Below are 12,689 nucleotides of genomic sequence, written 5' to 3'. Positions count from 1 at the left end.
TCTCTCACTGTCCACTCTGCCTGTCAAAAAAAAAAAAAAAAAAAAAAAAAAAAAAAAAGAAAGAAAGAAAAGAAAAAGTAATTCAGCCAGCACACCACAGCTTTCTGACACTGACATATGAGCCTTTGCCCACCCCCAACTTCATTCCAGCCTCCGACAACCTTGGGGTCCCTGTTTTACGAATGAGGAAACCAGCGCTCACAGAACTTAAGCAACCTGCCAGAGGTCATACGCTTAAAACCCCAATAAGTAGGGGGACATTTGAATGCCAGTTTAGGGAACACTAAACCCTGCCTGCTGTAAAATCTCACATCTGTCGATGTCTGCACACCCAAACCCTGAATTAGATGTTTACTCCCTGCAAGCAGAGTTAGAACTGCCAGAAAGCCCTAAGTGGGCCACACCGAAGCCTAATCAGGGTCGTTCTCCTCTTTGTGCACATAGCTTATTTTAGTGCTGGATCACGTGAGCCCATGTTTCCGTGGAAGGGTGTGGTCACCCAGCAAGACAGTCGCTTTGTAGATCAGTGTTACCTGGGTGTCCCCGAGGAATCAGACAGGTGTGCATGGCCCGGACTGACCCACCAGATACCCGCAGCATTTTCTTAGGGTTTAGAATACCCCCGGTGATTCCTTGGCAGGTCAGGTTACAGGGGTTAGTAGCAAAAAGCCCTGATCTTAGAACCACTCCCTCTTACAATGAGGGAAACAAAGATATTTAGTTCTTCCTAAAAAATAGTGCACTTTAGCCTTTTTCCCCACCCTGCTGGGCGATTTTTTTTTTTAAGATTTATTTATTTATTTGAAAGAGAGAGAGAGAGAGGTCTGCCATCCGCTGGTTCACTCCCCAGTTGGCCATAATGCCCGGAGCTGTGCTGATATGAAGCCAGGAGGCAGGAGCTTCCTCCGGGTCTCCCACGAGGGTGCAGGGGCCCAAGGACTCAGGCCACCTTCCACTGCTTTCCCAGGCCATAGCAGAGAGCTGGATTGGAAGTGGAGCAGCCGGGACCAGAACTGGGGCCCATTTGGGATGCTGGCACCGCAGGCCGCGGCTTTACCCGCTGCGCCACAGCGCCGGTCCCGTGGGCTATTTCACTCTCTTCCCGGTTGTTTCCAGTGCCACCAGATCCTTGTGTCTTTCTCCTTCATCTCTGGAAGATTCTGGTATTTGCAAACACGTTCCGGGTACTGCCACCACTGAATGACGTTAGAGATCCTTGGCGTGACCGTAATGGTTCCGTAGCTAACAGTTTCCTGCTTACTCATCGTGGAGTTTCACCCTCATGTGGTCTCCTGCCGCTCCTTCCTCTTCTCGCTCCTCTTCTTCCTCTTCAAAGCGGCCGGTTGTTTCACCCCCGCTTAGCGCATTGTCACCGGCGGCCGCCTGTGAGGCCTCCCAGACGAGCACACGTCCAAGGCCGGGCAGGCAGGGAAATAGAGGGGATTACCAAGGCGGGGGCCCGCTGGGGGACCTGTGAGCCGGACTGGACCGCCGCCCCGGCTGTGGCCCTGCCCGGGGACCCAGGGTCTGGCCCCCGCGCCCAGCAGTGTCTGGAGCAGAGAGGGCTCGGTGGGGCCACCGGGATGGCAACACGTTTAAGCAGACAGCAACATCGGGGCGGGGGGCGGCGCGGCTGGGGGGCTCGGAGCTGGGCGCGGGGCGGGACAAGGGCCCTTGGTGGGGGCAGAGAGGGTCCCGAGCTCGCCAGCGTGGGAGCACAGGGAACGGGGCCCTCCGCTCCGGTCACCGCCGTGGGCCGGGCCCGGCGCCACGCGCTGCAGGTGGACGCAGGCCCGGAAGCGGCCAGCGCCTTCGAGTTCACGTCCGAGATTCCGGGTCCAGCAAGCTGGACCTGGCTGGGTTCCGAAACCAGAACTCTCTAGGGTGTGCGCCCCAGGGTCCCTGCTCCCTCCCAGCCTCGGGCTCCCCGTCCGGATCCGCCCCGCGCACGCACGGCCTCGCTCCAGGCCCCACTCGCGCCCCGCGGGCTGTGCCCACCCCCCGGGCCTCCGCGCTCTCTGGGCCGCGGGAGGCGAGCGCCCGCAGCCCCCCGGGCTCGGGGGAGCGGCTGCCAGGGACAGTGTTTTCCTGCAGCCCCGCGCGGCGGAGCGGCCCCCGGCCTCGGGGAGCCAAGGCCAGGGCTGCGCTCGGGGCTCGGCCGGGCCTCCCGCCGCGTTCCGCGCCTTCCTGGACCCCGCGGCGACGCGCAGGACCCGGCCAGGGGCGCAGGGCCGGGCGGCCGGGCGGGGCGCGCGTGCGCGAGCTGTCAGGCCCGCCCGCCCCGCCCCGCGCCGCCCCCCGCCCGCCCCGCCTCCCCGCCCGCCCCCTCCCCTCGCGCGCCGGGCGTGGGGCGGGCGGGCGCTGCGGCGGCCGCGGCTGCTGCTTCCTCGGGCCATTTTGCCGTGGAGCGACGGGCGGAGAGCGCCGCGGAGACCCGGGGCGAGGAGCGCGGGAGCCGGCGGCTGTGCGGGCACCGCGTTCTCCGCGGCTGCGGGGGTCTCGAGGACCGGGGCATCGCCGGGGAGGGGGACTGGAGAGCCGCGCCCGCCGCGCGGAGCGCCCCTTCCCGCCCCCTGCACCATGAGCTGGGGCACCGAGCTCTGGGTAAGTGAGGGGCCGGGCCTGCCGGGCGCCGACTGCCTGCGCTCCCAGCCTGGGGAGGGGGCGCGGGCGCGCCGCTCGGGGTCCCTGCGGCCTGGGCAGGAGGCGCGGGTCCCGGCGCCCCGCGTCGGCCTCGGCCGGAGCGGGAGGTACGAGCCAGTTCGCCTTTCCGAGGCCGGGCGAGTCGGTGTGGGGGTCCTTGCGCGTCGGAGCCCCCTGCCGCCCTGGGAAGGGGGCGCGGGCCCGGGTCTGCCGGAGGCCGAGGAAGGGGCTGCGGGCGGGGTGGGCAGAGCCCTCGGCCCCGGGGCGAGTCGCCTGAGCCCGGGAGGGGCCGAAGGGGGCGTGGAGGCCGTCGGCGCCGCGGCTGCGTTGTGTCCTCGGGCGCCCCAGCCCCTGTCCCTGGGCCGCCTTCTCCAGGGCAGGGGTCGGCGGGCCGGGGGCTCGGGTCGGGGGAGCCGGGGACGGGGAGTGGTATCTTTCCCTGGGAGGCGGGGGCTTCCGACCCTGCTGGCCTGGGGCGCACCGCGGCTCTCGGGTCCTGAATTTGAGGAGGTGGGGAGGGTGCGGCGCTTGTGGCCCGAGGCGGGAGTGCGGGGGTCGGCTTCCTCCGGGTCGGGGGGAGAGGGGCGTCGGCGCGGGAAAGAGCTGCTGGGGCCCCCGCGCGGAGGGCGCCCGGGGCGGCGCAGGGCCCCGGCGGGGAAGCGGTTTCCCCCGGGGACGGCGCCGGGCGGCGATGGCGGTGCGCTGGCCCGAGGAGGAGCGGGCGAGCCTGGGCGCCCGGGCCGGCCTGTAATTCCCCGCTTCCCACCTCTCGGGGCTGTACAGGGTGCGGGCGAGCGAGGCCCGGGACTCGCAGGGCGAGACACAGGGCTGGCTCCAGAGACAGGGCACATTTTTTTTTTTTTTTTTTGCATTAATTGTTTTTACATAACCATTTCTTGGGCTCAGAAGCAGCCAAGATGCCCAGGGCGATGCCTCCCTTAGATAATTAGTCTTGGAGACGTCCCCTGTGCACAGGGACCCTGAGTGACAGCGCCGCTGATGGTCACAGATATTCACTCCGAGTGTCAGACGGCAGATTTTTAAAGAATATTTGCCCACACCTGAGCTGAGTAGGCACGGTGCTCCCTGCACTGCTGGGTCCTGCTCGCGTACCTGGCGTGGAGGCAGAAACCAGATGTCATCCTGAGCCAGAGGATGGAGGCTGCCGCAGGGCGGAGTGGGATGCTGGGGGGTGTGGGGGGACGCAACAGCTACAGGCCTTGCCCAGGGGCTGGGGACCAAAGGCCACGGTGGGCGTTTCCTACTGACCCTGGCCGTCTTGCAGGAGGCAGTGAGTGGGGGTGGGGGTGGAAGGACCACATGACTGCAGTGAATATTTGTGCGTTTCTGCAGGGGGAGTGGAGAGGTGGCAGGGCCAGGATGGGAACGGCTGAGCACACCTGGGAACGGGGGCGCGTGATGGGAGGTGGTCGTGGATGGGGCGCAGGGGAGCAGGCTTGGCGCCTGGGATGGCGCGACTCCTGGTCCTGCTCATTCTGCGATGTGTGTTGGGGCTCCTCTGCCCTGGAGAACAGCAGGAAAATGTTTCTAAGGGAGGAGAGTGTGCGGTAGCTGAGTGTTTCCGGGCTGGTCCCTGATGAGAAGGAATGAATCAGTGTTCGGTTCTGAAAAGGCAAGCGTGTGGCAGTGAGGAGTTGTTGGAAACGGCCTCCCCTAGGGGTTCCGCCTCTGCCTGGAGTAGCCGAGTTTAACAGGAGGGCGAGAGTACGTCGCCGCTGAGAGCAGCAAAATGCCTCCCATCGGCTGCCGTATTTTATTAGTAGTTTTTAAAAAAGTTTTAAAAATTTATTTGAAAGGCAGAGAGAGAGAGAGAGAGAGAGAGAGAGAATCTCCTGGTTGCAGGTTCGCTCCTGAATACCCATAGATGGCAGGGAGCTTAGTCCAGGTCTCCCACGTGGGCGGCAGGGACCTAACGCTGAGCCCATTTCCTGCTGGGTCCCCGGGTGCACGCTAGCAGGAAGCTGGGGAACCCTAGTGGGGCGCAGCCCGGGTGCCCCATGTGGGATCAGGTGTCCCCATCAGCCTCTGGACATCTGCACCAAGCATCCGCCCTGTTGGTGGTTTCTGAGATGAGAAGAAAAGCTGACCCTACAGCGATGAAGAAGTCTCGGGTCGAGCCTGGTTTTCCTGGGGCCTGGGTCTGCACAGGGCGCTGGGCACTGAGGGAGGGAAGGCTTCCCAGCATGGTGGCTTGCGGAGCGTGCGCTTGGGTAACGAGATAATGATGGGGCACTGGAGCCTGGCTTGGCAGGATCGCTCTCCAGACAGAGCGAGCCGGAGCCATGGTTTGGTGGCCGTGAGTTATTTGTAACAGGTGGCTGCCGCGCTCTGGGTCCTTCACAAACACTGTTAGATCTGACGCCCGTTTAGCTAAAGGCTTTGGAATTGACAGGTTTCCACTGTGCGTTTTACATGAAGGGCCTGCTCTGTAGCCACATCCTGCTTTTGTACAGGGGTAAAACCTTTCTCTTGCTCTCTCTCTCTCTTTTTTAAACTCTTCCGTGGTCGTGTTCTTCCACATTCTAGGAAATTTCTGAGAAATTGTGAAATGTCAGGGAGTTGTTATACAACCATAAAAATGAACTTAAAACTCATAATTTGCAATAACCTTCTTGGGTAAGTTTAGGTTAAATTGGGCCTTCTCACTGTATCAGAAGGTTGTGACAAAGTCTAATCGCTATTTTGAAGTGCTTAATACAGAAATTATTATTATATTATTATATATATAGTATTCTAAAATTATTTCTGTATGGCTCTGCCTTCACATTGCTTTTCAATTTTTTTTGGAAAGATTCATTTTACTTACCCAAAAAGCAGTTACTGAGAGAAGGAAAGAGAAAAAGAGATCTTCCATCTGTTGATCGACTCCCCAAGTGACTGCAGTAGTTGGGGCTGGGCCAGGCTGGAGCCAGGAGCCTGGAGCTCCATCCAGGTGTCTCATGGGGGTGTCAGTGGCCCCAACAATTGGTCCATCCCCCATTGCTTTCCCAGGTGCGTTAGCAGGGAGCTGGATGGGAAGTGGAGCAGCTGGGACCCAGACCCGTGCTCATAGGGGATGCTGGCAGCGTAGGCAGTGGCTTAGCCTACTGTGCCACAACGCCAGCACCTCCGATCAGATCAGTTTTTAAAATTTTCATTGAACCACTGCTGTGCGTGAAACACCCGTGTGAGACGGTTGAAGCCCGCTGCCTGCGCTGACGGAGGTCTGCTTCTCACGGCCGAATCGCGTGCAGTGGGCTCACCTTCTAGCCCGCGACCTCAGAGGCAAAAGAGAAACGTGTTTCTGGGAGAGATGAGCCAGCTCGCACCTGCTCAAGGCCTGGTTCAGAAACACAGTCCTCGGCTCAGCGGGGTTCACCGGGGTTCACCGCCTCGGAGCTGTCACCGGTCCGCAGGGCAACGCCCAAGCGAGCGTGTCTTTGGCCTGGGTGCTTTCCTCTTACCTACTTACTGGGAGGAAGTGTCGGCTGGGCTTTTTGTGTGAACTCGCTCGTCTGCATGAAGGATGTGTAAATCCGCAGGAAATTTTGCCCTTTTCCCAGTTCCTGTCTTTCCGGCTGACAGACAGCTCCTCTGCCGTCTTTTCTCTCTCTCTCTGCTCTGGAGCTGATGAGAACCCAAGTAGCCCAACGTGCAGAAAAAAAGCCCAGGGAGTGGCAGGGTGCACCCTGGTGAATGTAGGAAGCCACTCACCCGTCTGCATTGTGCACCTTTTTTTTTTTTTTTTTTTTTTTGCCTGTGTTTTCAGGACAGAGCCAGGCCTACAGTGTACATTCAGCTGTGTTGGATCTGTTGACATTAATTGTGCTGTGTACTTTTAAGAGGCAGCAGTGTTACCTATTATCTACCGACTAGACTGGCAACCGTGCCTGATTGAGTGTAGGAGCTCAATAAATATTTACTGAATGAGTGGATCCTTTTTCCCTTTTAATATCAGCTTTCTAAAAATGGTGAGAAGGTAATTTAAAAAAAATTGACTTATTTGAAAGGCAGAATTAGAGAGAAAGGGGGATCTTCCATTCTCTGGTTCACTCCCCAAATGACTGTGATGGCCAGGGCCGGGCCAGGCCAAAACCAGAAGCTAGGAACTCCATCTGGGTCTCCGACGTGGGTGAGGGGCCCAAGCACCTGGGCCATCTTCCACTGCTTTCCCAGGAGCACTGGCAGGGAGCTGGATCGGAAGTGGGGCAGCCGGGATTCAAAGGGCAGCTCCTATGGGATGCCGGTGTCACAGGTGGTGCTTAACCCACAGCGCCACAGTGCCGGCCCATAACAACTTCCTGTTCTTTGGCAGTGGTAAAAATTTGTATAATTCTAGACACTTTTTTTTTTTTAACAAAATAGATTTCTTTTTTAGAGCAGTTTTAAGTTCGCAACAAAATTGCAAAGGAGGTTGGGACTTGGCTCTTACCCTCCTGCCCAACAAGCACTCATGGCCTGAGTAACTTTTTTGCCTTTTTGGGTTTTTGTTTTGTTTTTCTTATAAACAACAGCTTGATTTCTCACTGTCCTGGAGGCTGGAAGTCTGAGACTGAGGTGCTGGCCCAGTCACATCGCTGTGAGCCCGTTGTGTGGTTTGCAGGCAGCCTTCTCCCCTTTAAACACAGATTTTGCGAAGTTTTTCCTCCTCTGTTGCTCGTGTTGCTGTCTATGCCTGGTGGGTACAGCTGTGTTTATTTTATCGGGCACTAAAATTGTTAAACTTTTTTGTTTCTCAAGATTTATTTATTTGTTTGAAAGAGCTGGAGAGAGGGAGTGAGAGAGGTCAGGAGGGAGGAAGACAGAGAGAGAGAGAGAGAGAGAGAGAGAGAGATCTTCCATCTGCTGGTTCACTCCCCAGATGGCTGCAATGGCCAGTGCTGGGGCAAGCCAAAGCCAGAAGCCAGGGGCTTCATCTGGGCCTCCCATGTGGTTGCAGGGGCCCACACACCGAGCCATCCTCCACTGGCCATTAGCCAGGAGCTGGATCGGAAGCAGAGCAGCTGGGACCCCAACTGGCACCGCTGGTGTTGTAGGCAGCAGCTTTACTTGCTGTGCCACAGCCCCGGCCCTGCCCAGGCCCCAGAGTTTTAAAGTAGGGACTCCTGATTCCTTTTTCATCTTGAAGTTGTGGACTGTTGGTAGGGCTGGGTGTGGGAGAGCTGTTGCTGGACTGTTGGTAGGGCCGGGTGTGGGAGAGCTGTGCTGGACTGTTGGTAGGGCCGGGTGTGGGAGAGCTGTGCTGGACTGTTGGTAGGGCCGGGTGTGGGAGAGCTATTGCTGGACTGTTGGTGGGGCCGGGTGTGGGAGAGCTGTTGCTGGACTGTTGGTAGGGCCGGGTGTGGGAGAGCTATTGCTGGACTGTTGGTAGGGCCGGGTGAGGGAGAGCTGTGCTGGACTGTTGGTAGGGGCGGGGGTGGGAGAGCTGTTGCTGGACTGTTGGTAGGGCTGGGGGTGGGAGAGCTGTGCTGGACTGTTGGTAGGGCTGGGGGTGGGAGAGCTATCACTCGACTGTTGGTAGGGCCGGGTGTGGGAGAGCTGTGCTGGAGTGTTGGTGGGGCCGGTGGTGGAAGAGCTGTGCTGGACTGTTGGTAGGGCTGGGTGTGGGAGAGCTGTTGCTGGACTGTTGGTAGGGCCGGGTGTGGGAGAGCTGTCGCTGGACTGTTGGTAGGGCCGGGTGTGGAAGAGCTGTGCTGGACTGTTGGTAGGGCTGGGTGTGGGAGAGCTGTTGCTGGACTGTTGGTAGGGCTGGGTGTGGGAGAGCTGTGCTGGACTGTTGGTAGGGCCGGGTGTGGGAGAGCTATTGCTGGACTGTTGGTAGGGCCGGGTGTGGGAGAGCTGTGCTGGACTGTTGGTAGGGCCGGGTGTGGGAGAGCTATTGCTGGACTGTTGGTGGGGCCGGGTGTGGGAGAGCTGTTGCTGGACTGTTGGTAGGGCCGGGTGTGGGAGAGCTATTGCTGGACTGTTGGTAGGGCCGGGTGAGGGAGAGCTGTGCTGGACTGTTGGTAGGGGCGGGGGTGGGAGAGCTGTTGCTGGACTGTTGGTAGGGCTGGGGGTGGGAGAGCTGTGCTGGACTGTTGGTAGGGCTGGGGGTGGGAGAGCTATCACTCGACTGTTGGTAGGGCCGGGTGTGGGAGAGCTGTGCTGGAGTGTTGGTGGGGCCGGTGGTGGAAGAGCTGTGCTGGACTGTTGGTAGGGCTGGGTGTGGGAGAGCTGTTGCTGGACTGTTGGTAGGGCCGGGTGTGGGAGAGCTGTCGCTGGACTGTTGGTAGGGCCGGGTGTGGAAGAGCTGTGCTGGACTGTTGGTAGGGCTGGGTGTGGGAGAGCTGTTGCTGGACTGTTGGTAGGGCCGGGTGTGGGAGAGCTGTTGCTGGACTGTTGGTAGGGCCGGGTGTGGGAGAGCTGTCGCTGGACTGTTGGTAGGGCCGGGTGTGGGAGAGCTGTGCTGGACTGTTGGTAGGGCCGGGGGTGGGAGAGCTGTCTCCGGACTGTTGGTAGGGCCGGGTGTGGGAGAGCTGTCTCTGGACTGTTGGTAGGGCTGGGTGTGGGAGAGCTGTGCTGGACTGTTGGTAGGGCTGGGTGTGGGAGAGCTGTGCTGGACTGTTGGTAGGGCCGGGGGTGGGAGAGCTGTCTCCGGACTGTTGGTAGGGCTGGGTTTGGGAGAGCTGTCTCTGGACTGTTGGTAGGGTCGGGTGTGGGAGAGCTGTCGCTGGACTGTTGGTAGGGCCGGGGGTGGGAGAGCTGTCGCGTCTTCTCACTACCCTTGAACCAGTGCGGTGCAGTACTAACCACAGCTCAGAGCTCTGCCACTCTTCTGAATGCGTCAGAGGTTTCTGTTTGGGGGGAGCCCGGTGAGACCCTCAGGGGCGAGAGCACGCCCGGAACCCTGTCGTACCCTCAGACTGGCGGCTGCATCGAGTGTAATCGTCGTCACATTGTTGCATCCTTGCACGGCCTTTCTAGCTAATAGATATTAAACAAAACGAGACACAGGTGGCCCGGTGGTCCTGTTTGATGTTTCCCCAGCAGCTTCTTAGGGTCCTCTTGCCGGCAGGCATAATCCCGCAGCTTGGTATAGGTTGCATTTTGGGTGGGTGGGGCCGTGAGCGCCCCTGCTTGTGCTGTGGCCACCTGTGCCTTGGGCTTTCTGCTGGTGAGGGACATAGAAAGTGCTGCTACTTCCCAGCGAAGACTAATATTGTGTTTCCTGCGAGCATTACTCACCCTTGTTTCAGCAACACCGCCCACACTTAAAAATAAGACTTTATTCTGACACTTAAAAAAACTGCGTGAATGTCCTGGAAAATTAATCTAATTAAATTCTAGAGGAATGTGGGTGTGAAGTCTTCCGGAATTAGTGTTAATAAAGAAGTGTTTGTTTCCTGTTTTAGTAACATGCACTCATACTAGCTTGAGCCGAGTGATATACTCCGTTTACAAAATTTTTTTTAAATCATAAGAAGCCAAATGTGTATATGTATTAGAGAAAAATTTGGGATTATACAAGTTTTATTTTTTAAAATTGGTTATTTATTTATTTGAGAGGCAGAGAGAGTGTGTATGCTCCCCATCCAGTGGTGCGTCCCCCAAAGGCCTAGGACAGCTGGGGCCCAGACAAGAAACCAAGGACTCCGTGCAGGCTTGTAGGGGAGCGGCCGGACCTGAACAACGGAGCCCTGGGTGCTGCCTCCCAGGGGCTGTGCTGGCAGGCAGCTGGAGTGAGGAGGAATTCGGGAACAGGACGCTGGGTGTGTCAGCTGGTGTCTTAACCTCAAGGCCGAACACCCTGCTCTGATATTGACGGATCATGGTCTTCTAGCTGGGACCAACCTATAATCACCGTCCTATTTTCAAAATTCTGTTTTAAATTTATGTAAAATATAACAACCTCGGTTATTTAATATTGGTAATAGGTTCAGACCAACACTACCAGATTCAAGAAAAGGTAGAGAACTTCATTTTCTTGTGGCAAAAGCCATAATCCATTCATATTTAGTATCACATGAACTGAATGTCTTTTTTTATTTTTTTTTAAGATTTATTTACTTGAAAGCCAGAGTTACACAGAGAGAGAAGGAGAGGCAGAGAGAGAGAGAGAGAAGTCTTCCATTCACTGGTTCACTTCCCAGCTGGCCACAATGGCCAGAGCTGGGCTGATCTGAAGCCGGGAGCCAGGAGCTTCTTCCGGGTCTCCCACGCAGGTGCATGGGCCCAAGGACGTGGGCCATCTTCCACTCTCTCCCAGGCCACAGCAGAGAGCTGGATGGGAAGTGCAGCAGCCAGGTCTCAAACTGGCGCCCATATGGGATACTGGCACTACAGACTGGGGCTTTAATCCACTATACCACAGCACCGCCCCCCCTTTTTTTAGATTTTTTTTTCTATGAGAGAGAGAGAGGGAGAGATCTTCCATGTACTGCTTCACTACCCAGATGGACAGAAAGGCTTGGCCCAGGCCAGGCCAAAGCCAGGAGCCAGGAGCTTCTTCTGGGTCTCCCACGTGGGTGCAGAAGCCCAAGCATTTGGGCCATCTTCCGCTTCAGTTTCCAGGCAGGGAGCTGGATTGGAAGTGGAGCAGCCGGGACACGCCCGGCTGCTCTATGGGATCACAGGCGGTGACCCCACCTGCTACGCCAGAATGCCAGCCCCAAGCTTGTGGTTCTTGAGAAACAAATGTTTTCTTATGTGTGTAGTGAAAAGGAAACTTAGCACCATTATTATTTTTTTAAGATTATTTATTTATTTATTTGAAAGGCAGAGTTACAGAGAGGTAGAGGCAGAGAGAGAGAGAGCGAGCGAGCGAGCGGGCGGGCTTCCATCTGCTGATTCACTCCCCAGATGGCTGCAACGGCAGGAGCTGCACCGATCTGAAGCCAGGAGCTTCTTCCGGGTCTCCCATGTGGGTGCAGGGGCCATTTCAGAGAGCTGGATCGGAAGCGGAGCAGCCAGAACTCGAACCGGCACCCATGTGGGATGCTGGCACTGCAGGTGGCGGCTTTACCTGTTATGCCACAGCACCGGCCCCTATTATTATTTTTTTTATTTATGATTTATTTTACTTATTTGAAAGGCAGACTGATGGAGAGAGAGGGAGAGACACAGGGGGAAAGAGAGAGAGAGAGAGAGAGATCGAGAGATCTTCCTGACAGTGGTTCACTTGCAGAGTCTAGTGAAGGAGGCCAGTGTCTGAAACCAGGAGGCAGGGAGAGGTGGGTGCAGGGGCCATGCCTGCACTCTGGCCACGCCCCCTGCTTTCCCAGGCTCCTTAGCCACAGCGCCGGCCTCCAGCGTGGCACCTTTAAAGGGGGCTGTTCTCCTTACACTTCTGTTTGCACACCCGAAACGGAGCATGGGCTCCTAACGTGTGTGACAGGACCAGACGGGTCCTTGGAGAGATGGCGCAGGTGCTGGCGCAGGCTCCAGAATTTTTTGCACCAACATAAACAATTTTTTAAAAATATTTATGTATTTATGTGAGAGAGTTACACAGAGAGAGAGAGAGGGAGAGAGGGAGAGAGAGAGAGAAAGCGAGAGAGGTCTTCTATCTGCTGGTTCACTCCTCAATTGCCACAAGGACCGGAGCTGCGCCGATCCAAAGCCAGGAGCCAGGAGCTTCTTCTGGTGTGGGTGCAGGAGCCAAAGGACCTGGGCCATCCTCCACTGCTTTCCCAGGCCACAGCAGAGAGTTGGATCAGAAGTGGAACAGCCAGGTCTCGAACCGGCGCCCATATGGGATGCTGGCACTGCAGGCCAGGGCGTTAACCCGCTGCACCACAGCGCCGGCCCATAAACAAGTTTTAATTCTGTTTTTCCACGGACTTCCTGGCATCCCGTGTAGGTCAGCCTCGGGGGAAAAAATCCAAACCTGCCGTCTCTCCCGTCTGTCTCTGCTCGGCTGGCACAGGCCTGAGAGAGTTACCAGGTCTGCTTCTCAGCACTTTTTAGCCAACAGACTTAAGTCTTTCCAATAAATTCCCAAGACTGATGAACAAACCAGAACGCAGATTTTAAACCTTGGGTGAAAGAGTGTGTAAGGAGAGGGGGTA

At 57.3% G+C, this 12,689-nt stretch overlaps 1 protein-coding gene across 18 annotated transcripts in view; it reads left to right on the top strand.

Moving 5' to 3' along the window:
- Nucleotides 1-2,329: 2,329 nt before the first annotated feature.
- Nucleotides 2,330-12,689, top strand: part of FNBP1 (formin binding protein 1) — a 121,888-nt gene continuing 111,528 nt past the window's right edge. For 9 of the 18 annotated variants that reach the window (XM_089321304.1, XM_070058004.2, XM_070057991.2 and 6 more), the window contains exon 1: nt 2,331-2,604. In XM_089321304.1, the coding sequence (XP_089177430.1) occupies nt 2,581-2,604 (24 nt within the window). In that variant the 5' untranslated portion in view covers nt 2,331-2,580. Of the gene's footprint in view, nt 2,605-12,689 lie in introns of all 18 variants that reach the window. The other 9 variants (XM_070057987.2, XM_070057982.2, XM_089321319.1 and 6 more) reach the window with 2 other exon arrangements.

This window comes from Oryctolagus cuniculus, chromosome 1, assembly GCF_051225735.1.
Source record: "Oryctolagus cuniculus isolate XC-2025 breed Fujian yellow rabbit chromosome 1, ASM5122573v1, whole genome shotgun sequence".
Lineage (NCBI taxonomy): Eukaryota > Metazoa > Chordata > Mammalia > Lagomorpha > Leporidae > Oryctolagus > Oryctolagus cuniculus.
Note: the sequence above shows the minus strand (reverse complement) of the source record. Positions and strands in the feature narration are given on the sequence as shown.